Here is a 24,235-nt window from a genome sequence, read left to right as displayed (position 1 = left end):
TTGCACAGTCCCCATTCTGTGTACACATCCATGGCTGCACCTTGTTGTTGGTTAGATCCATCGTGAGAGCCGTCACCAGTTTTGAGAATCATCTTCCTTTCTTCACACATTCCTCACTCTGCTTTTCTAGAGTTATACATAGTATGTAGTTGCTTCTCAACTGTGTGCTTTGGCTTATCACAAAGAATCCTCCTATGTGTCCATCTTTACTAAACTTAAGGGAACTTTTCTTTATTGATATATTAAACAGACTTTCTCAGGTAATACCTTAAGAACTGTTAAGTCACTTTGAAGAGTGGCAGTTGAACACTGTCTGCCAAGCAAATCGTCACCCCTCACCCCGATCCAATCGTTCTGCCCCACAAAGTGTCTGATAATTCTCTTTGAGAGGAGGCCATTGTATTGCCTGCTTTTGTGTTGCTTTGGTCGAATTCCTAACAGAAACAGCTTCCATTCAGTCACTGGTCGGCCTCACGTGTCTAGGCAGACTAGCAGCAGGAGCATACTGCAGAGTGGGATACACTTCATGGTGTACAGGAAGCCAAGGGCACAACAAGGAGACATCAGGAACAACCATGTGTCACCAATGTCTAGCCTGTCAGTGCACGAGTCTTTGGGGGACAATTCATAGCCAAACCATATCAACAAAGAAAAGTTATTTTGATGTGTGTGCTTACTACCAAAAACAAAGTAAGTTTTACGGAGAACTGGGTGGGTACCGGGGATGTATCTGCACAGTGGAATTCTATCTGACCAACCCTGGGGAGAAACTGAGTTTCAGATACATTGGCAGGGAAAGTGCTCCATGGCACACTGTAAAGTGGCCAAACAGTAGAATACGATGCTGTATGTTGCTTTTGTAGTAGATATCAGGCCCAAGCAATGGAGGGTTTTTATTATAGTTGAATAGGATAAGGAATGTGATAACATTCAATATCATGTGTGCCTAGTGCATTAAAGCAATATATTTGGCTGTTATTACTTTTATAATGTAAGTCAAAAGGAAATGGTTGCTTTGCTTACTTTGAGAGTTTTAGTTCTGATTTTTTTTATGATGAACATGCATTTTATAATGAGAGAAAACCATTTTCTCTTAGACAATCTAGATAAATGAGTTCATGCTAAAACACCTAACAGTGTTTTATTTGGACCTAAACTGAAAAAATCCTGCTTTAAGTGCAGTGACACATCAAGTACTTTTTTTAATAAACTGGGTCTTCCTACAGCCTGCAAAAGCAATTCTTGGGGGTTGGGTCATTTGCTTTCTCCCTTTCATGCTTAACTAGACTTTCAGTTATGTTTCTTCATGTCGACAGTGGTGTGTGTATATCTGGGTGGATCGGTATTGCTGTGTGAGGGCACATCCAGTGTGTGCATCTACTTACTTGGGGAGAGAGGGTTATGGGTGCCTGGCATCTAAACAATTGGGTGGTTACTTTCCGTCAAGAATGGCTAGCTGAAAAGAGTCAAGGGGAAGAATCATGGGCAGTAACTGTGTTAATTATCTGGAGAGGATCCAATATCTTTTCTTCCTTTCCTCTCAAACGTGGCAAAGAATGATCTTTCTGCAAATAGTTGAAACAAGGGCCTTCAGTGACTTTACCCCGTTAGATACTAGATCTGCCACCAGAGCGATTATTGCATACTCCAGAAGAAAACCTCATTTCTTATGGATTGTTTAAAATATTTTATTTTCTACTGTCTCACAGACTCTACAAAGTATGGAAGCCATTTGAAAAATTTTGTTTATAATTCTGATATTAAATTCATTAAAATTAGTTAGAAATTCTATTACATAAAAATTTAACTAAATTAGCTGATACTTTCAAAGTCACTGTGGGCTTACTATGCAATGTGTGTGGCTGACAACAGTCCTTCTTGTAGAGCAACTTTGATGAAGAATGTGTTTTTATTGGAAAAAAGGCTCCTATAGATATTTGAAGCCTAATTGTATGTAGTAGTGTTGCACTCAGTAAGATGAATGCAGATGACTCAGACTGTTGGGCTCCAAATCCTGGCTGCATGCCAGAGGTGTTCCCTCCACTCCCCTGTCTTTCTTATGTGTAGAATAGGACTCAAGCAGTAACTGGTAGAACTCTGTTGCTAATATTTGCAGTGTCTGCACCAGATATGAATTTTTAATAAATGCAGATACTATTATTTGTCACTCTGACCATCTAGTATCAGATGTGTTATCAAGTGAGTTGCTTACTAATTATGGTCTTTTAAACGCTATTGAATTGCAATCTGTTTTTAATTTGTATTTATTATATTTAATTTGTATTTTTGTAAGGGTTAAAAACTGATTTTTACACCGATTTTGATTATTTGTTCCTTTGTATTACAGTTACAAATTATAATACTGTGGTAGAAGCAAATTCAGATTCTGACGATGAAGACAAACTCCATATTGTGGAAGAAGAAAGCATCACGGATGCAGCTGACTGTGAGGGTGGCATGCCAGAGGATGAGCTACCAGCAGACCAGACAGTGTTACCAGGAAGCAGTGACAGGGAGGGCTCCGCCAAGAACTGCTGGCATGAAGACGGTGAGTGTAGTTCCCTAGAAAACTCTCTTCTCTTTACTCTTTTTAAATGTAATAAATGAAAAAGATAAATTGGGTAAAAGTTTTAATAAACAGTAAAATTATCTGTGTATTAACCAATATTAGATATCCTACTTAGTTTTTAAAAGTAGACTTTGAATCAGAATGATGTTGTTTTGACTGTTTGAACAGTACCTAAAATATATGGAAGTTTTTAACCAAGAGCTAGGCTTTCCCCATATTGTTGAAGTACTTGTATCTTCCTTTAATTCTCTATTGGGATACCCAAATTAACAATAAATTTATAAAGTAATAATATAACATGTATAAAATAATGATATATCAATGTAGTAGAATAATTCAGTATGCAAAAATCTCAAAGGTGTGTTTTTAGTCTAACAATGAGCAGAAAACAAGCTCCCTACTGTCTGTGCCCTGCCAAAGTTAGCAAGTAAAGTTGGCTAGACTAAGCACTAGGGAAGTGGAAGACTGTCTGAGACGTTGTTCCACACTCACTCTTGTGCATGGATTTGAGCCCCAGTTCACACTGGTGAATGGTAACCTAAAACATCTTAAGCCATATTTGAATTTAAAGTATAAGTATTACAAATATCCATGGTCATTAAAAATACACTTCATGCTAGTGCCTCAGAAGTCTCTCAATAATTTAGTAAGCAGATAGAAACATGAGAAAGTAAAAGAAGCAAAAGTTAACTCAGACTATCTTAATTATGAAATGCTCCATCTTATTTAAAGAAAAAATAAATTTAAAAAACAATGAATGATTAGTTCCAAACCCATGAGCATGCAGATAGCCCTGGCTGATCTCAGTGGCCACAAAGTAGACATAGACAGGAATGTGAAAGAGGGATCTGTGGGTAGGAGTGTCAAGAGTGGGGGTGAGAATGGTTAGTATGTATTGCATATTTGTGCAGAATTGTCTAAAAGCACATTTAGTAAATGAAGTATGTTAAGAAATAATATAATTTCCAAAAATTAAAAGAATTAAGTGATAAGTACCCAAAATGAATTTAATAGCAAGTCAAGAGAGTCAAAGAGAATAAATAAGGTAGAGAAAATTGCGTACAAAGTGAAATTCAGACAGACCTTCTGAGAAGGCCTTCTCAGAATTGATAGATAAGACATCTGTGTGTGGAAGCAGGTGCAGGTCCAGGCAGGGGAAGGGGAAGACATGGCACCTGCTGCAGTGAGCTAAGTGAGCAGAGCCCTGCTCCTGGAGACACAAGCCAGACACAGGGAGGACGTTAAAAGCACCAAAGAAAAGTGACTCACTGCAAATAAGGGAAACTTTGCAAGGCTGTAAAATTTCTAAGCAGAAACTTTTAAAGGTGAGGATAAAGTGGGATAATATATTCCACAGGTGCTGAAAGAGAGAAACCCTGCAAACCAACATGCTATCCCCAGCAGAGCTGTCCTTTAGGAGCAGATAAAAAGTTTCCCCACACACTCGATGTAAGAAACATGACACTCACACGGGGAAAACATTTCAGTAGATATAGGAAACAAAAACATCAAAATACACTCGAGATGAAAACATCCAATGACACAGACAGATAGCAGGAACAAGGAACCACCAAACAGCAAAAGTGGTTAACAAAATGACATTATCAAATGCTGTTTATCAGTGATTTAGTAAGGGGGTTGAGCTCTAATAAGAAGTTACAGGGTGACTTACTTTTGCTTTGAGTACACAGGCTCAAAAAGATAGGGTGGAAGAATATTCCATAAGAATGGTGGTGAGACAGAATGATAGAATGTAAGTTAAACATGGTTATCATGGGCCAAAAAAAGTCACCAGTTAGTGTCAGAGTGCATTTACAAATATGTTAGCAGTCAGCAAGACGGCCCGACTATAAATTCAGTCCACCTCGTGGTGGAAAAAAGACCAACTCTAGAAGTTGTGTTCTAATTTCCACACAAACTGTGACAACTGTACAAGTGCTCACTCACTAAATATTTACAGATTTTTGAAAATATACTAACGTGTAGGCTAAAGGTTCTATGTATTAGTGTTTGTTTCCTGCATGGAACCTTTAGCCTCACTGATGCATCAGTGAGTTCTACTAAACATCCAAGGACATAAACATTCTAGTCTCAGTCCTAAATTCTTCAAAATCTGAGAAGAAAGATTATCACCCACCTCTTTAAATGGACTGTCATATCTAGAACCAAATAAAAGAAATTGCTCAGTCCAAACACAGTTCCCAAAATCCCAGAGTAAGTATAAGCTATACAATATATGTGCATGAAAAACTTGAATAATATTACAAATGTTCAAAATGAGAAAATATGTGCATATTCATTTGTGGAATGCCATATCAGGATAACTTTTAAGGGAGTTTTTAATTGTCACTGTGACAGACTTCAGAATAAGCAAATACTATCTGAACAAAAAGGAAAATTTTCAGTAAAACTTAGTGGCTATCATAAAAGCAACCAACCTAGGAATAGTGAGCAGTTCCTTGTCTTAAAAGAACACATCTTTGTGACCAGAAGCAAATTAAGGATATTCATTGTCATTACTTTGTCAACCTTTTGTTGAGATGTTCTCCATTCTAGAAGGCTAGAAAATCAATCAATAGAGGTAGGAATTTGAATGGGGACAGCTATCATTTATAAATGATACAGTTATATACTTAATGATGGATATAGAGATAAATAAACATTAGAATGAGTAATTTGCTAAGTTTTCTGAATATAGAATAATAAACTTTTGGGGATATAACTCAGTGGTAGAGGTCTTGCCAGGGGTATGTGAGGCCCCAAGTTCAGTCTCCAGCACTATAAAATAAAGGATAACTGAATTTAAAGTAATCTTCATACATCAGTAAGAGCTGTGAAGTAAAATTAGGTGTGTATGACCACAAGAAGAGACTCTCAACTTTCAGTCGTGTTAGAAGACACCACAGTGAGTAAAAGAACATTGTGTTCATGGAGCAGAATCGGTTTGACTTACCTCTAGACCTTATTTCACCTTTACTGATGTTCCAGGGATCCTTATAATGTATCACCTTGCATGTGGTTGCTGTAGGTTCCTACATTCTCTCTGCTGTATAACAGGTCCCATTCATCCTTTGTGTCCTGTGACTGATGGGTTTGAGTAGAACTGGTTAGGTATCTTGTAGAACATCCATCAGTTTGAGTTTTTCTGATTTTATTCTTTTGGACAGGGGTGTGGAGTCTGTGGAATAACAAAGTAGCAAACTATTCTTCTTTGACTTCATATGAGCTGTATGGGATAGCTGCCAGGCTCCACTGCAAACTTTCACCTGTTGTGATAGGAACAGCCAGAGGCTAAGAAGCAGAAAGAGATTAAAGGCAATAAAGCCAGAGTGGTAATAAAATGCCGGAACATCTAAAGCACTTTTGCAGAGGGAGGTGCGAATGTTGTGTCCCCAACCTGAAGACAGGAAGGAAGGCAGCAGCTTAAATGCAGGTTGAGAGCCGTAGCTTGAGTCAGGATGATGGCTAGAGAAAAGGTGAGAAGGTACTGCGTCCTGATTGTGTTTTCACAGGAAGTTTTAAAAGGTGTGATGTGGAGTAAGATAAGAAAGCTTAAGATGATCCCATCCCCACTATTTATTGAAATTTGAAACTGAATGATGACATGTTTATTACTCTCAATCTTGTTGAAATCAAAATTCCATAGTTTTATTTTTTGTGTGTGTTCATGCATGTGTGCACATGTATGTACAGGTGCTCACATAGGTGTATAGTATGCATGTGGAAGTGGTTTCTGGTATCTTCCTTTATTTCTTTCCACCTTATCTTTTGAGCTGGTCTCCCTGAAACTAAGCTTGCTGGTTTAGTGGGCTGCTAGGATCCTCATGTCTCTGTCTCCTAACCCATCTGTACTGGGGTCACAGGTCTGCCACTGTGCCCAGCCTTTGTATAGGTGCTGAGGATTGAACGCAGGTCCTGTGCACTCAGTTTTTACCCTCTGAACCATCTTTCCCACCCTTGTGTTTTGGTTTTGCCTGATTCTGTCATTCAGTGTGTTCATTTCCCTCGTGTTTCTGGGATATTTGCTAACCATGGTCATGGACAGAGCTGTAGCGGCTCTTGCTTTCTTCTGTAAACCGCTACTTCCTGTCAGCAGTTGCCTAGGGACTGTTGTTTTGTTTAGCAGTGCTGGGGCTTGAACCTGCAGCATCATGCATGTGAAACAAGAGTTTTACCACTGAGCTGCCATTCCAGTCCTGAAACCATTGTAACATATTCATTCAACAATTTTGTAATCCATCTGTCTCTTCAAAAATAATATAATAGAAAATCATGTTAAATGCCCATCTATACTAGAGCTGCATGCTTTCACCCATACTGAAGTAATGTTATCAAAATGGGTATGAGACCAGTTTATAATTATTTTTCTATTTGTTAGTAAAGTGATGTGGCTGCTGGTGATTAGGTTTTTGGGCGGAGGTTGTTTTTGTTGTGCTAATTTTAGTTTGGTATGTTTGTTTTTATTTAATTGCTTATATTAATTATTGACTTATTCCATATAAAATTCTATAGTTTGAAATTAAATGTTTTATCTGAAGTTAGGGGAGAAATTCAGAAGCAGACATACACAGTGGATGGCATTTGTCTGTTGTTTTCACTGTTCCTCAGAGGTCACGACCACTCAGGGCTCAAAGACACCAGCACTAAATGACCCTGGTTTTAGATTTTCTGACCAGGAACTTGAGCTAGTATGGTAAAAATGCCTTAACTATGAATATGGCTTGAAACCAAGAACAGGACAGCAAGTGTTTTGGTGGAGACTTGTACCCTAGGTTTGGGTGTCTGCGGATCTTGAGCTTGATGCTTTCTGAAAGAAATCAACTCATTCCTGCAGCTGCTAGCTGCCTTGGGATCTGAATGAAAATGTTAGTCCCTTATAGTCGCCCCTCTCAAACCGGCCCTTATCATCACTCTTTTCCTATCCTTTCCCTCTGCCCTGCCCATGGCCTGACCCCTGCCTGCAGAACCACCTCTTCCTTTTCTGTCTCCTCCTCTTAAACCTGAACTCCCTAACATAGTGGATGCTAAACTACCTGCCAGTGTCCACAGCTGCTTTGTGATTGGGGCTGTGAGTTACTGAGATCTGTATCTCTCCTCTGAGGCCTGGTGCACACTACATGCTGAAGAGAAGATGTCTAAAGTACCCTAAGACATTTTCCTTTTTAATTATAAGATCATGATCTCAGAAAAAAATGGGTTTTCCCTTCTTTGCTTTTCCTTTCATTTTGAGAGCTTCAGTTCTTTGTCATTTTTATCTGACACTGTTTGGGTATTACATTGTTTAAATTACTTACTATATTCATCTTTAATTATGTGACATTCTATCTGACCTTTGTAATACACTTATGAAATGTGAGCTGTGTAAAAGCCTCCTCTGCAGTGTTTATCTTTCCTAAAACATGAATAGAGAATACAGCAAATTAAAAATGCTAAGTTTTCTTAGCTCATGAGTAAAATATCTAAAAACTAAAGAAAGATAATCATTTAATCCCTGATAGACTGTTTTTTAAAACTATTGAAATCTCTGCTTCTGGAAGGATAGAATAGAAATTTTTCTCTGCTTTTCCTGCAAATAGAGAGAGAGAGAGAGAGACAGAGACACAGAGAGACAGAGAGAGACAGAGACAGAAATAGGAGAGAGCGCAGAAACCTCAAAAAGCCCAATAATGGCATAGCAGTAGAGCCCCTGGACTTTGTGTTCGCTCTGTCTCATAGATGAGACTGTGTGCTGGAGAAGCCTGGTCCAGACCTCAGCAAGCACACACATGACCCAATAGCTCAAGCTCTCTCTAGCCAGAATTCAGGAAAGCAACAGCCTTGTGACACAGAAAACTTTTAAATAACCAAATCCCACAGAGGAAATTGCAGGTTCCTCAGTCAGGGAGGCCTGTCTTCTAGTCTCACTAAAGAGAAGCGTCCCAACCCCACCAAAGCGGTGGCAGACAAGACCAAGTGAAGACAGAGCATCCCATAATCTTCCTGAGTAGGGCAGAGGAACCTCCTGGAGAGTCAAACCCCAAGAGCTTCACTCAAACAGTTCTCAGTCTCTTTTGGAGTCAGGAATGAAGCCTTCCCCATCCAGGGTGATGCAGATGGAGCTGGTGCAGAAAAGACTGACGTCATCTGCTGTGCAGGAAAGAGCAACCTCTTCCAAGAAACCATTTCTTCCCATCAGGGAGCAGATGCTGAGAGAGTGTCCTGGAATGCATTTCCCTCTGCCTTTCTGCTGGTTACTTAAATAAGAGCCACTGTATATCTTCTTGAGTGATAACTAAAGACATCCATGTTTCCTTCTAAAATACATGCTACCATGAATGAGGAAATTTCAATTTGAATAGAAAAAGCAGCAGACACCAGAACTTAAGTGACCCTGGTATTAGACTTTGTGACCAGGAATGAAAGCCAGCAGAGTAAAAATCAACAATTATGAACATGGCTTGGAACCAAAACCAGAAAGCTCCACCCATCCAAAGCAGGGAAAATAGAGGAACTTAATGAAGTTATAACTGAAAATTGCATTAACAACAACAGCAACAGAAAAAATAGAAAGAGTTGATTGCAGAAGGAAGAGGGATTGGCAGATGAAAGAACAAGTGAAGCAGAATCTGCACAGTGGGAAGAAAGAGGGGAGCCTCCGTGTGCTTTGGGGGGTGATCTTTATGACATCAGCTCTCCAGCACAAGAGGAGAGAGAAGGCAGGACTGGAAAAAATGTTTAGAAAAATTACTGAAATATTACAATATTTGATAGAAGACATAAAACTGTGCCCTGACTAGAATAAGTCTGGAGAACCCATGCCAGAAAACACCATAGTCAACCTTTGAACACTAAGGATGGGCAGAGTGATAGAAACAAATACGAGAGACTGCAGTTATGGAGAGAACCCAGTTGAGTGACAGCCACTTCTAGAAACACTGGAGGCCAGCAGGGTGTAGCTCACTTCTTAAATGCTGAAAGTTGTGAGCCTAGGGCTCTAGGTCCAGAGAAACTACAAGGAGCCTCCCCTACATGAAACACAGAAGCTTCCTGAACAGAAGAGGATTGTAATGGCCTTTCTTGGTTGTCACCTTGAAACATCTGGAACTAACAGCAAGCAACTGGGCACACCTAAGACAGATCATTTAATTAAATAATTTGAAGTGGGAAGATCCACTTTTAATCCAGATTGTTTGAGGTGGGAAGATCTACCTTTAATCTGGACCACACCTTCTGGTGACAGCCAATAGCCAATATAAAGAACATGGAAGAAGGAAACTTTTGTTCTTTGCCTGCTTGCCCTTGCTGTCAATGGCAAGTCCTTTGCTTCATTGGCATTGAATCCCACTACTTTGAGATTCCAACATATACTGAAGACCAGCTGAGACATCCAGCCTCATAAACTGAATTCTTGGACTTTTTGTTAGTAGACAGCTATGGTTGGACTAGCTGGACCACAGCCTGTAAGCCACTCTACTAAATCCCCATATAAAAACCCTGACTAATACAGGGGTGAAGAAGAAGATGAAGGATCTAGGAAAAGAAGAGGTGTGTGCAGGGATATGGAGTCACGTGTCCTCTTCCTGCAGTCTCTTCAGTTATCTCTGAGGACTGAACAAACATAACTAAAAATATTAATACATGAAATTAGCAAAGCCAGCCTAGAGATAATCAGTAGTTTTTAATTTATAATATATATATATATGGTACCTGCAAATATATATTCAACATGATCTTATGGTCAATTTAATACTCAAGTCACAGGATGTATAGAGTTGTACATTCATCCTGCATAGCTACTATTGATCCACCGTGAGAATGGATTACATTGTTGATAATATTCTCAAGCACTGAAAATTACTTAAAACTCCTAGAAACAAAATTCTCCAGTTAACACATAATTTTCAACAGAAACTCTATTTCTAACCTATGTAAAGTGAGAATTCTAGGCTTTACCTCATTTGAAATGATGGTCTGTTAGTTTGGATATGGTTGCTATAATCACCCTGGTCCTGAATCATCAACAGAATTTGTTTCACCACAAAAGGAGCTTTCTTCACAGAGTAATACCCACCCTGCTGGGCAGGGCTTACTAGCATCATTGTTGGTGGCGGGTTCTCTTCCTTGATCAGAGCTTCCTGCTCTGCTATCAAAGTGTTCTTTCCTTAGAGTGGGGTCTCAGGTCATCGTAGCTTCAAGAGGATATGGTGTGAACATACTGTGGTGTTAGATCAGTACACTTTGCTGAGAAAGCAAAGAGGATGCCAGATTTTCCACAGGAGCTGGAGAAAAGCAGTTGCTCAGTGAAGTTCTAATGCAGTGTTTTCTATAGTACTTGTCAATGCATGCTTGGAGAAGGGGATATGATTAAAGAGTAGACAAAATACCTATACTATAACTTCTCTATGAATCTAAAAGGTTTCAAATTAAAGACCTTTAATCAACCTAATCAAAATAAATCATAAAACATTTTTATTGGGTTCTGTTTCTCTGAGAAAAGTTGAATTTTCAACTTTTTAAATAAACCTTTAATAGAACAGAAGGAAATGTGGAAGCCTAACAACTGAGCTTATATAATCTATATACTGCTGGAGGATCAGACCTGTGATTCTCAGACCTGTTGCCCTTGTTGCTTCACGGTTGATTCCACATCCAGGGTAGTCTCAAAAGACTTGAAATCAGGATCAATAGAAATCAAGCTTTTTCTACTTTCTTTGAGATTTTTTTTTAAAATCAGGTCTGGTTGGATTTTAAAAAACATATCATTTACCTAAAACATTGAAAATTGGGAAGCATGTCAAGTACAGACATCAGTTAAAATGCTAACACATTCACTATGGAAATGTTCACGAGCAGGTGAATCATCCTTCCCTTTCCTCAATATATTAGTCTTTTCATTCTTACAACAGGGCTGCATGACAGCTATTAACTCAGAAACTAAATGGAAGTACAAGAATCAAACCAAGTGTGTGTGATCCCAAAGTATTCAATCTTCTTTTTCTACTAAATCCAACAGAAAATATATATACATTAAATGTGGCACTCATACAAAGAGTTAACAACAGGTGGGGAGTTGGGATATGTCATTAGTGCCCATCCATAGAGAAATATCTTAAGAACAGTTACCACATCATATTCCACTCCGTATTTTTTATGGCCTCCAACAAGGGTTTCAGATTCAGTGTCAGGAAAAACTAAAGTAGCAAAATGGAAACAAGAGCACATCTTCCCTGTGACTAGCAGAAAATAGCTGCTAGCCTCATTCCTGTCCCTACATTAACAGTATCTCGTCAGCTGTGTGTTTTCTATGCTGCCATGACAAAGTACCACACTTTGATGGTTCAAACTATACATATTAGTTTCTTTCAGCCATTGCAGTGTCTCTTCTCAGATGTTAGCAGAAGTGCCATCCTTTTGATTATGAAAGGACCTGATTTCCTTGCTGGCTCTGGGCAATTTCTGGTCTCCAGAGGGTACTTACATTCCTTGGTTTATGACTCATGTCATAGTTTCTCTACCTGTTGCTGTGATAAAACACTGACAAAGCAGCTTGAGAGAGAAAGCACTTATTCTGGCTCACAGTTCAAGGTAGAACCTGTCAAAGCTCAGAAGTCGAGCTGACAGAAGGTTGAAGCAGCTGGACACGTGGTGTTCGTAGTCAGAAACAGGGATGGATGAACACATGCTGCTTTCAGATTGCTTTCTCCAGTTATATAGTCCAGAATCCCAACCAGGGACCGGTAACCCACAGTGGACAGCTCTTCCCACTTCAATTAAAGCAGTCAAAATAACCCCCACCTCCACCACCCCTGTCCCTGGGGCATGCTCAGAGGCTTATCTCCCAGATCATCCTGGGTTCTGTAACAGTTGCAACCCTTTTCTGAACCTTTAGAGTCAGCAGAACAAGTCAGGTACCTCTCACGTTGGACTTTCCTACTATTCCCATTTCACCTTCCACTCTTCTGGCCCCTCTTCCACTGTTAAGAATCCACAATGAGCAACCAACCTCCCACATAATCCAGGAAACCCTCCCTATCTCAAGGTCTGTGACCTTAATCACAGCTACACATCTGTTTTGCAACTTAAGATTTTTGTGGAATTGGAGAATTATAATGTTGACATCTTTGAGAAGGCTTTACTGTATAGACTATACACATACATACATGTAAAAATTTCAGCACAGTCCACATATTACAGCCTGATGTTAATAATCATCATAGTGCACTGTTACTATATGCTTTGTATGTGTATGTTCTATGTGCCCATGTTCTAAACTGTGTTTGACTCTCATTCAGTGAAACAGTTAACATCCCTGCTTTGTAGATAAAGGAACAAATACAAAAGTGGACACTTTTCTGTGGTCACTGTTGTGTAAGCAGAGGCTTAAAGCCCACTGGTCTGAATTTGGAGGTTATGCCATTAACCTCTGCACTGCCATAGGACACGCATATAATTCAAAACTTCTGGTATTTGGTTTAAAAAATGGCAACTTGCTTGTGTATAGGCAAGTTATTTATTCTTAAGTCTTTTAGCTCACAGAATGGAATGGTAGTTAAGGAACATAAATGTCTGGAAATGTATGTAACTTAGCTGATTTTACTCATCATCAATGTTGTATTGAATGCCACTGCTGCACAACAGCTTTGAATGCCTGGGACAGAATTGGAGAAATAGGATAGAAAATTGAGTCATTTGCTAAAGTTATGCAGGACCCAGAGGAAGCCTTTACAGTTTTCTAACAAAGATGGACTTCAGCATTAAATAGAATGGTACAAAATTCAGAAGCTAGACAAATTGTAATTGAATCTCTGACTTTTGAAAGTGCCAATTTTCTATGCAAAAGGATAATTGGGCCATTAAAGGCAAGGTCAGCACCTTTGGAGGAATGTATTCAAAATACAATTAATATAGAATCTCATGAACATGGTAATACATGGATAGGAGAGGTGATTTACAGAGGTTTGGAGAAAAATCAAAATGTCAAATGTTATAATTCTGGCAAGCAAGGTCACATTAAAAGGTATTTTTAGACAAGGCAGTCCTAGAAAAAAAATTTTTTGAATAATTCATTTAGAATGCTCCTTCCTGGTGTGGGAAGTCATTCTATGTTCTGCTTTTGTTGGTTAATGAATAAAGATGTTTCTGCCAGTGGTTTATCGGAATAGGACAAGGCAGGGGTTCCAAGCAGATAGAGGAGGAGAGAGTAGGTGGAGTGAGTAAGAAGCCTTGTAACCCTGCAGGAGACAGACACTGGACACTGGATGGAACTTTACCCGGTAAGCCACAGCCACGTGGAAATATACAGATTAATGGAGATGAGTTAGTTTAGGATATAAGAGCTAGCTAAAAATATGCTTGAGCTATTGGCCAAGCAGTATTGCAAATAATATAGTTTCTGTGTGATTCTTTAGAGTCAGAGTAGTTGGGAAATGAACTAGCAGCCTCTGCCAACAATTGGTACCAACATGGTCTACTAAATCCACTTAAAAACCTGAGAGGCATGCCAATACCTTCCTTCTGGTTTATACAGAAGGTGTAGCAAAGGCAGGCATTGGACTAATGAATGTAGGTCAACAAGAAATATTCAAATATTCAAAGGTAATCCTTTGCCATTGGGAAACTCCATGAGGGGCCTCACAATTCCCTATGCCAAATTTGGCCCCTATGCCAAATCCAATTCTGCCACTTTCAGCCATCATAGAGGAAGCTCCTTTCCAGAACAGTTAAAGAACCTAATGCCTATTGAAAAAACAAAAAAGCAAAAGACCATACTGCTCTGGATGATAGAAAAGCTATAGAAAAGAGAACAAAAATTCATAAGAGGTCATAAAGCAAGTATTTTGACAAACTTCTATAAATAAACAAAGACCAAAATTAAAAATACAAATAAATGGCATTGCCATTGAAGGTCTCATAGACACATGTGTAAATGTAACAATGATTTCATCAGAATCTTGGCATCTAAATTGGCCTCTTCAGGATGTAAATGTTCAGATTTTAGGGATCAGAACTTTATCTCAGGTAAAGCTGAGCACAAGATGGTTGAATGTATAGTACCAGAAGGACAGAGAAGAATATTAAAACTATATGTAGCTAGTGTAACAATGGCTTTGTGGGGACATGGTTTGTTACAGCAATGGAATACTCAGATTAAATTTTCCAATCTTAGAAAAAACCCATAAACCAACACATGTTTCAGAAAAAAATATTAGAAGATTTTATAAAGAACAGTCACCAACTATTCAGGTTGTACAAGAACAGAGTACAAGAGCTGCTGATATTTCAAAGGCACCAATAGTCCTCCCTTTAAAATGGTTGACAGACAGACCTGTATGAGTTAAGCAATGGCCTTTAACAGTAGAGAAACTGCAGGCTTTAGAATAGCTGGTACAGGAGCAACTAGATACTCAGCATATTGAAGAATCAACCAGCCCATGGAATTCTCCAGTATTTTTTGCGAAAAAGGAAATCTGGAAAATGGAGAATAGTAACAGATTTAAGAGCTGTTAATGCAGTGATTCAGCCAATGGGAACTCTACTGTCTGGCACTCCTTTGTTTTCTCTATTGCCTAAAGGATAGCCTCTTATAGTTATTGATTTCAAAGATTGTTTCTTCAGTATACCTTTACAAGAAAAAGACAGGAAAATTCACCTTCACAATGCCTACTTACAGTAATTCTTAGCTTGCTAAAAGATATCAATAGAAGGTTCCCTCACAGGGAATGTTAAAAAGCCCCACCCTTTGCCAAAATTTTATAAGTCAGCCATTGGAAATGATACATAAGCAATTTCCTGAATCTATAGTTTATCATTACATGGACAATATTTTGCTATCTGATTCAAATGTAGACACTTTAGAAAGAGTGTTTGAAGAAATAAAGAAAATTGTGCCTTGTTGGGGATTACAAATTCCTCCTGAAAAAAAATACAAAGAGGAGATGATGTGGGATTCCCTTCTGTATATGTGTTGCTTTCAAATTGGTTAATGAATAAAGAATCTGCTTTGGCATGTGATAGGGCAGAATAGAGCTAGGTGAGAAAACTAAACTGAATGCTAGGAGAAAAGAGGCAGAGTCAGAGAAAAGCCATGTAGCTGCCTGAGGAGACAGATGCCAGAACTTTGACAGTAGGCCATGACCTCATGGTGATACACAGATTAATCAAGATGGGTTGATTTAAGTTAGAAGAGTTAGCTAGAAATATGCACAAGCTAATAGGACAAGCAGTGTCATAATTAATATAGTTTCTGAGTGATTATTTTAGGTCTGTGCAGCTAGAAAACAAATGAGTGGCCTCTGACAACAAGGAGACACTATTAATTATTTAGATTATAAAATAGGGTTACAGAAAATTAGACCCTTCAAAAGGTGCAAATTAGAAGAGATCGATTGTAGTCTCTTAATGACTTCCAAAGATTGCTAGGAGACATTTCTCAACTGTGTCCCACTATTGAGATAAAACCTGATGAACTGATTCATTTAAATAAAACCTTAGATGTTGATAAGGACTTAAATAGTCCCAGGGATTAGCCGAAACTGAGAGAGAATTGACTTTGATTGACTAGAAATAACAGAATATACATGTAGATCTGAATCTTAATTGCATTCTGATCATGTTACCCTCCAAATTTTACCCTACAGGAATTTTAATGCAGAGGGCAGATATTATCTTAGAATGGATATTCTAAGATATAATCTTAGAATTATCTTTTTACCACATAAAAACTCATGTGGAAAGGTTGCTGAGGTAATTCTAAAAGGAAAATTGAGACATCATCAATTAGCAAGAATAGACCCAACACTAATTGTGGTACTATTTACTAGTGATGAAATTAACAACTTATGGGAAGACAATGAACCCTGGCAAAGAGCTTATAGTAATTTGGGGGGAGAAATTAACAATTATTCCAAAAGTGAGAGAATTCAACTTACAAAAAGAGCTAATTGGATCCTTCCTCACATTGTTCAGGACACACCACTAACTGGAGCCCCTACATCCTATACTGATGCAAATAAATCAGGAAAGGCAGGTTACAAATCAGAAAGCTTAAGTAAAGTGGGCCAAAGCTATAGTGATACTTCATTTCTGTTTTAATAAATAAAACTTTCCTAAAGATAGGAGAGTAAAATGGCCCCACTGGTCAACATTACAGACCAGGCAGTGGTAACACACACCTTTAATCCCAGTATCCACACTTGTTGTCATAGAAACTGAGAGATGCATGCCTTTTATCCTAGCCCTAGAGAGGATTATAAAACAGGAGGAGATAGCTCTCGGTCACAGTCTCATTCTGAGATTCTTGGAGACAGGATCACCATTTCAGACTGAGACAGGGATAAGAGCCAGTTGGCTGACTGATTTGCTTTTTAGCTCTTCAGGTTGAACCCTAATTTCTCTATGATATTTTATTAATTGTGCTTCCAAAGCCCTTCTGATTCTGTACAAAAGGCAGAATTTGCTATTCTCAACGGTACTAGGTATTTTAAAGAACCTCTCAACATAGTTTACAATTCACAATATGCAGAAAGAGTTGCTTTGCATATTGAAACCACTGAATTTATACCAGAAGGTAAATAATTGACTTTGTTATTTATTCAGGTACAAGATATAATCAGGAATTAAGTTTCATCCCATATATACATAACACATATTTGATCCCATATGGGTCTGCCAGGTCCTCTAGCACAAGGTAATGCATAAATTGATCAATTATTGATTGGAAATCTGCTGAAGGTCTCAGTATTTCATTAAAAAATCACATCAATAGCAAATATTTTAAAAAGGATTTTTCTATTACATGGCAACAAGCCAAGGAAATTATAAGGAGATGTCGTACTTATTCTTTACACAACCAAACACCCCTCCCTGCAGGAAGTAACCCAAATGAATGAAATTGAAGTACTAAAAGGAATGAAATATGACAGATGAATGTGTTCCATTTTGCATAATTTGTAAAATTAAAATATGTACACCACACCATTGATACCTATTCAGGTTTTCAATGGGCAACTGTCTTGAATTCAGAAAAGGCTAATTTGATAATTACACATTTGCTAGAAGTTATGGCCATCATGGGTATACCTGCACAAATAAAGACAGACAATGCTCCAAACATATGTCTCTAAGAAAATTAAACAGTTTTTTTGCTTATTGTAATATAAAGCATATTACAAGTATACCAGGACAGTTATAGAAAGATCAAATTGAACTCTAAAGGATATGTTAAATAAACAGAAAGAGATGAAAAATACCCCCAGAAATAGGTTGCATAATGCTTTATTAACTTTGAATTTTCTAAATGCCAATGAGAAAGGAACAATAACTGCAGAAAGATACTTAATAGAAGAAAAAAAACTGCAGAATTAAATCAGCTGATGTACTTTAAAGATATACTGACTTCAGAATGGAAACCAGGACATGTGTCACATTGTAAGGGGTTTTGCTTTTGTTTCCACAGGAAATGAGAGGCTGTAGATTCATTCTGGGTTAAGAAAAATTAGGTTTGATTGAGGAAGACTCCCTGAAAAATCTCAAATGGGAATAGATGGTTCAGATGATCCAACATTTTAGAACACCTCTGTTGCAGTTTCCTCTGAATTCTACATCCAGAACAGGCTCAAGACTGCTGGCTGAGATGTTCTAGCCTCACAGAATACTTCAGTCAGGACTTGACCATAATCCTAAATTTTCCTTGGGTTCCCATAAGATTGCCAGTGCCCCAATCAGCAAGAAATAACCTAGAAAACTATACCCACATTCCCCAAAAATGGATTATGGATGTTTGTCTTTGTTTAGAGTGTTGTCTATAAGTTGTTATAGATAATAGTCAAGAAATAAAAAGCTTAACAAAGGAGATTAGATTCCAGATCTTGTTTTGAAAACAAAGGGAGAATGCTGTGGGAGGATGCACTTATACCCTGTAAAGATTTCTCACTCGTATCGGTTTAATAAAACATTGATTGGCAAGTAGCCAGACAGGACATATAAGTGGGGCAACCAGACTAAGAGAATTCTGGTAAGTTGAAAGGCTCAGTTTTTAGTCACCAGCCAGATGCAGAGGAAGCAAGATGAGAATGCCTCACTGAGAAAAGGTACCAAATCATGTGGTTAAACAGAGACAAGAATTATGTGTTAATTTAAGTTGTAAGATGTAGTTAGTAATAAACCTGAACTAATAGGCCAACCAGTTTATAATTAATATAAGCCTTTGTGTGTTTCTTTGGGACTGAACAACTGCGGTTTCAAGCAGGACAGAAACTTCCTCTCCCTTAAGTTGCTCTTTGAGGTCATATTTTAGCACCTAGCACAGTTTCTAGTTAGTTCATGGTCAGCTCTCAGGTAACAAGCAGTGACTGGATGACTTAGTTAATTAAGTCATTCCTGTAACTGTCAATCCTCTTGACCCTGCTCTTAGAATTGAATGAATTAATTTGAGGTCACAGGGTTTCAGAATATCATCTTCAAATTCTACATGTAGTGAGGGTAATGATCTCCAAACAATTACTGTGTCTTCCTAAGATCCACTACAACAGTAATAACTTACTGAGAACTGGATGTATGCTAGGCATTTGGCTGAATACTTCATGTTCTCATTCTGTCTTTAGACAATCCTATGAGGTGATTATTAAAACTAAAGATAAGAACTCATAACTATCTCCTAGAGTGTCTCATGGGCCCAGTAGAACCAGGATGTTAACTAGGATAACTGATCTACCTGGATGATTTAAGACTTCTGATGTTGTCTGTTTTCTGTAACGAGAGGTAAAAATTGGCAACCTGCACATATGTAGATTCTGTGTTGCTAGTCTTGTAGACACATGGTGTTTCTTCCTTCCTGGCCTTCACTCTTATCCCTGGCCTTTCTATTTCTTGTCATAAAAGTATCCCTTTGTTTTCAGGGTTCAGTGTCATTTACTATTTGTTTATTGTTCCATATTTTTTAGACAGAGTCTGACTATGCAACCCACATTTGTCCTGAACTGAACCTATAGCCCAGGCTGGTCTTAGACTTGCAAACAGTCCTCCTGCTTCAGTCTCACAGAGTGCTGAGTTCACACACGTGGCACAACATCCAGTTTGAACTCTCTTTAGTTTATTAATTAAATAAAAATACTACTGAATATAATTATCAGTTGGTGTCAAGAAACTAAGATAACAAAATAGGTTTTTAATTAGACATGTAATTCTACATTTCTATTTATAGAACTAGAGATAGAGCCTTTAACTAGAAAGCTGAGTTTTTCTAAATATTAACCTAAAATAATTTTTTAAATTAATCAATTTTTATTATTTATGGAAAGCCTTATACATTTTAATATGCACAGAGTCAGGACAAAGAATGTTTCATTAGTAAAAACTTAGAAGTGTGACTTCTTTTAGTTCTCTTCCTGCCACCTGCCACTGGCTACTATAACTTTTTTCATTGGGGAAGTTGTAAAAAATGGACCCATCTAGTGTGATCAGGCATCTATGCCTTTCACTAAGCACTAATATGTGATCCTCTCTGTGTGATGTGCCAGGTGCATTGTGTTCCATGGTAAGGATATGAATTGTGTCCACTTTGTAGAGCTGTAGATGAAGCATAGGCTTGTCTAGAGGTAGGGTTGTTGCAGCATATGCGATGTGTATTTAATAGTGCCATCTCACAGAGGTCCAGCTTCTCTGCAGCCCCACAAGCCTTTTTCATTTGGTTTCGTTTTCCATGCCTCTGCTCTTTTCTGGTGCTGAGGCTCAAACCCAGGGTCTTGCACATCTCAGCCATGCTCTATCCCTGATTGATAACCCTAGCCCTGAAATAATTTTTACTTTATTATCCATCCTTAAATGTATGCCATCATGATAGCTGTGACTTGATTTGCTTTTCCTTAATAGCTAGTGAAGTTGGTGTGCTTGCATAACAACCTGCCCTTTGTGAAACATCTGTTGTCCTTTGTGTGTGTTGTGAGCTGTTTTACTGCAGATTTGAGATGTTTTACTGCAGATTTGAGAGTTCTTTAGAGTTGTAGTAAATACCTGCCTTTCTAGGGCTGGGGCTGACCAAAGTCTCAGCACATGCTAGACAAGCACCCTGCCACTAAGCAACTCTCTCCCAGCCCTCGTCTTGAATTTTCATTCTCTTAGCCTAGTCTTCCCCAGGACAAAAGTTTTATCTGAATTACTAGGTTTTTCTGTGGTCGACCATGCTTTGGTGTCATACCTAAGAGCTCATTTAAGATTTTTAAGATGTGAAGTCATGGGTCATTCCTTGTTTGATATAGATATATAATTGTTTCGGCACTTTATTAGAAGGACTAACTTTGTGTATTGCACTGGCTTTGTCAGTAATAATCATCTTTATTTAGGTGAACCTATTCCCACACCTGTTCTGTTCTGTTGTCACCCTTCCTTTGTCAGCACTGGCCAAGCAGGACTGCTGTAGTTTAAAGGATGCTCTCAAATTAGGACCACACCCCTGTGCTTTCTTTTTTCCAAAGTTGTCTTGACTGTTAGGATCCCTACTTCGCTGAGAGTTTGCATCGTTAGTAGTGAAATTTTTTTCATTGACTTGTTTTATGTTAGTTGAAATTATGAGGTTTTGTATCTTTAACCCATTTGTATGGTAGATTATATTTTAATGAGTACTCAGAAATTAAGCTGACCCTGGTTCCCTAGAAATCCCAACTTTGTCATTTTGTTTGTTACTGAATTGACTGGCAAAATTTTGTGGGATCTTTTTCTGTCTGTGTTTATGGATGATAATCTGTGTCTCTCTTTAGGCAAGTTACATGATTTTGGTATCTGAGGAACACTGGAAGCCTACAATGTGTTGGGAAATTTTTTTACTCTTATTTTTATGCATAATAAAAATTAAATTTGATGTATTTGTTCTTTAAATGTCTAATCAAGTTTACTAGTAGGATAATCTTATCATGGAGTTTTGTTTGGGGGAATGTTCTACAATTTAATTGTTCTGTGGTGCCCACAGTCTTGCTAGATGGGGGTTAAAATCAATTTCTAAAGTAATGATAGAAATGTTCAGGTGATCGATTTCATTGGGGTGTTTCTGGTTTCAGCTCCATTTCAGAAGTTTTCATGTGTGTGTACTTGGCTCAGGAACTACTGAAACACCCCCACACACCTGGCTGTGGTACTCGTCTGTCCTCTGTGTTGGTCTTTATCGAGAATCAGCTTGTTTCAATGACCTGCAGTTTTATATTTTAATTGTATTTATTTCTGGTCTTTAGAAACAGACTCTCATCTGTTCCTGCCTTATTTTCTTTTCTGTTTCTGTAACACAGAAGTCTTATACCTTGGAGATGTGTGTGTGTGTGTGTGTGTGTGTGTGTGTGTGTAACATTAACATTTAATGCTATAATTGTCCCTTTAAGCACCAATTTAAGGTCATTCCAAATTTTTTGACATTTTAAAATTTTTACTTTCGACCCATGGATTCTTTAAAAGTGTGTTTATTTTGATGACTGCGGATTTCATAGCCACTTTCTGATACTGGTGTCTAGTTAAATCCATTGTGATCTTGGAGATGTATTTTGTAGGACCTCAGTCTTTAAAACATACTATTTTGTACTCTAAGTATAATTGTATGCATGTGTGTTCGTGTGTGTGTGTGTGTGTGTGTGTGTGTGTGTGTATACTCATGCAGAACAGAGGCCATCAGTAGGTGTGTAGACTTACCTGAAAGCCCAAGGAATCCTTCTGTCTACCTTCCCAGTACTAGGGTCATGATTACATGCCACTGTGCCTGACTGTCTGTGTAGCTGCTGGGGTCAAACTCAGTTCCTCATGTTTGCATAGCAAGCATCTGGTCATCGGAGCCATTGCCCGGCTTCTTCCATCTCACATATTTTGTATCTTCATGAATGTTCTCTGTGCACTTTGTAGACTGTGGCTTCTGTTATGGACGGGTGGAATGTCTATAAATGCCTGCTAAATCTGGTTGTCATGGTCATGTCGGCAGCACGATGGCCTGGGTTTCCGTCACTGCTGGTTTTCCCTTTACATGGTTTCCAGTTGTTAGTGTGAGAGGACTTCTTCTCTGTCCATTTAGATTTCTGTCTTATGTTAAGTGCATGTTCTCTAAGCATTGGTACATTCTCCAGCTGGGTCGAGTGTCATCATATGGTATTTCTCTGTTACCCTGGAAATGTCCTTAGCACCACACACTACTTTTGTCTGATATTAATATCATCTCTCTAGCTTGCTTTTGATTGATGCTTGTGTAATGTGATTTTCCATCATTTTAAGTTTCTCAACTGCCTCTACTGGTATATTTAAAATAAAATCTTGTAGCTAGCAGGTAAAGTGAAACTAAGGTTTGTTTGCTTGCTTGATTTCCATTTTAGTCTGAGAAGGTCTGTTCCTTCATTGCTTGTGATGGGAATGGCCACAGATTATCCTCAGTTTATTTCTGAAGTTTAGTGAATTTCTTGTACCTATTGGCTTTTGCCTTTTACTTAATTTTAGGGACTTTTTTTTCCTTTTCTCTGGTAATCCTTTTTCATTGTTCAGATTGAATAATCTTTCATCATTTTATTGTAAAGTTTACTGACCTTTGCTCTCTTGTATCCCTTTAGCTAGTGAGCCCAACTGGTAACTGGTTTGTTTTCATTGCTGTCACTGTGATGTTGGTTTCAAAGTTTCTTTTTGCTTCTTGAGTTGGTCAGTGTTCTCTAGAATAACAGAACTTACAAAATGAGTCTGCCTATATATACAGAAATGGGGTTTATTAGAATGACTTACAGGCTGTGGTCCAGCTAATCCAGCAGTTAATGGCTGGGAACAGAAAGTCCAAGAATCCTGTAGTTGCTCAGTCCACAAGGCTGGAAGTTGATCTTCAGTAAGGGATGGAATCCCGAGGAAGTAGGCTCTAATGCAGGCAAAGGAATGGGCTTGCTAACAAGGTGAGACAAGAAGGCAAAGAGCAAAAGCTTCCTTTTTATGTCCTTATTTAGACTTCCATCAGAAGGCATATCCCATTTTAGATCTGGATTAAAGGTATATCTTTTCCCACTTCAAAAGATCTAGACTGAAGGAGTGTCTTCCTATCTCAAAGATCCGAATTAGAAGTGAATCTTTCTACTTCAAATTAAACAAAATTCTTCATCCCTTAATTCCAGGTATAGTCAAGTTAACAACCAAGAGTAGCCTATCACATGATTAATTTTCAAATGAAAGCAATAGCTAGATCATAATAATATCTAAACATGATATAACTATACCACATATACTCGAAAATGTATTGTGTATTTAACCAGGTCATAATTACACCTGACATGATATAACTATCCCTCATACAATTACAAATGCATTTATAAATTTAGAATGGGTGACAATGTCCCTTGAGGTACATTCTTTTAGTATCTCAAACTTAAAAATGATAACCATTGATATTCCCTTAGTTGATGTTACATCATATGATAAAGAAATTAAGGGAAGAAAATACAAATATCTGTACAAACACATTCTTAACAAAATATGATGGAAATACTCATGTCAGTTATAATCCTTTTTTCTGCAATAGGTCATACAGTCATGGCTGGTATTTAAGACAACTTTTCTATACTACCAATTCTGTATTTCCTCCAGCCTCTGCAATCAGCTCAGCGGTCTTGACTCTTGGAGGAGGGACCCATACCTTCATTCCTGATGTGTCTGTACCCTCTGTCATCCTGCCTGGATTAGGCTGCTGGAGCT

At 38.2% G+C, this 24,235-nt stretch overlaps 1 protein-coding gene across 6 annotated transcripts in view; it reads left to right on the top strand.

Moving 5' to 3' along the window:
• Positions 1-24,235, top strand: part of Zeb1 (zinc finger E-box binding homeobox 1) — a 167,087-nt gene that overhangs the window by 111,746 nt on the left and 31,106 nt on the right. For all 6 annotated transcript variants that reach the window (XM_085698931.2, XM_085698928.2, XM_085698926.2 and 3 more), the window contains one exon: positions 2,348-2,548. In XM_085698931.2, coding sequence (XP_085555057.1) covers positions 2,458-2,548 — 91 coding nt within the window. In that variant the 5' untranslated portion in view covers positions 2,348-2,457. The remainder of the gene's footprint in view (positions 1-2,347; positions 2,549-24,235) is intronic.

Source organism: Myodes glareolus, chromosome 14, assembly GCF_982192425.1.
Source record: "Myodes glareolus chromosome 14, mMyoGla1.1, whole genome shotgun sequence".
NCBI lineage: Eukaryota > Metazoa > Chordata > Mammalia > Rodentia > Cricetidae > Myodes > Myodes glareolus.
This window is presented reverse-complemented; position numbering and strand designations above follow the sequence as displayed.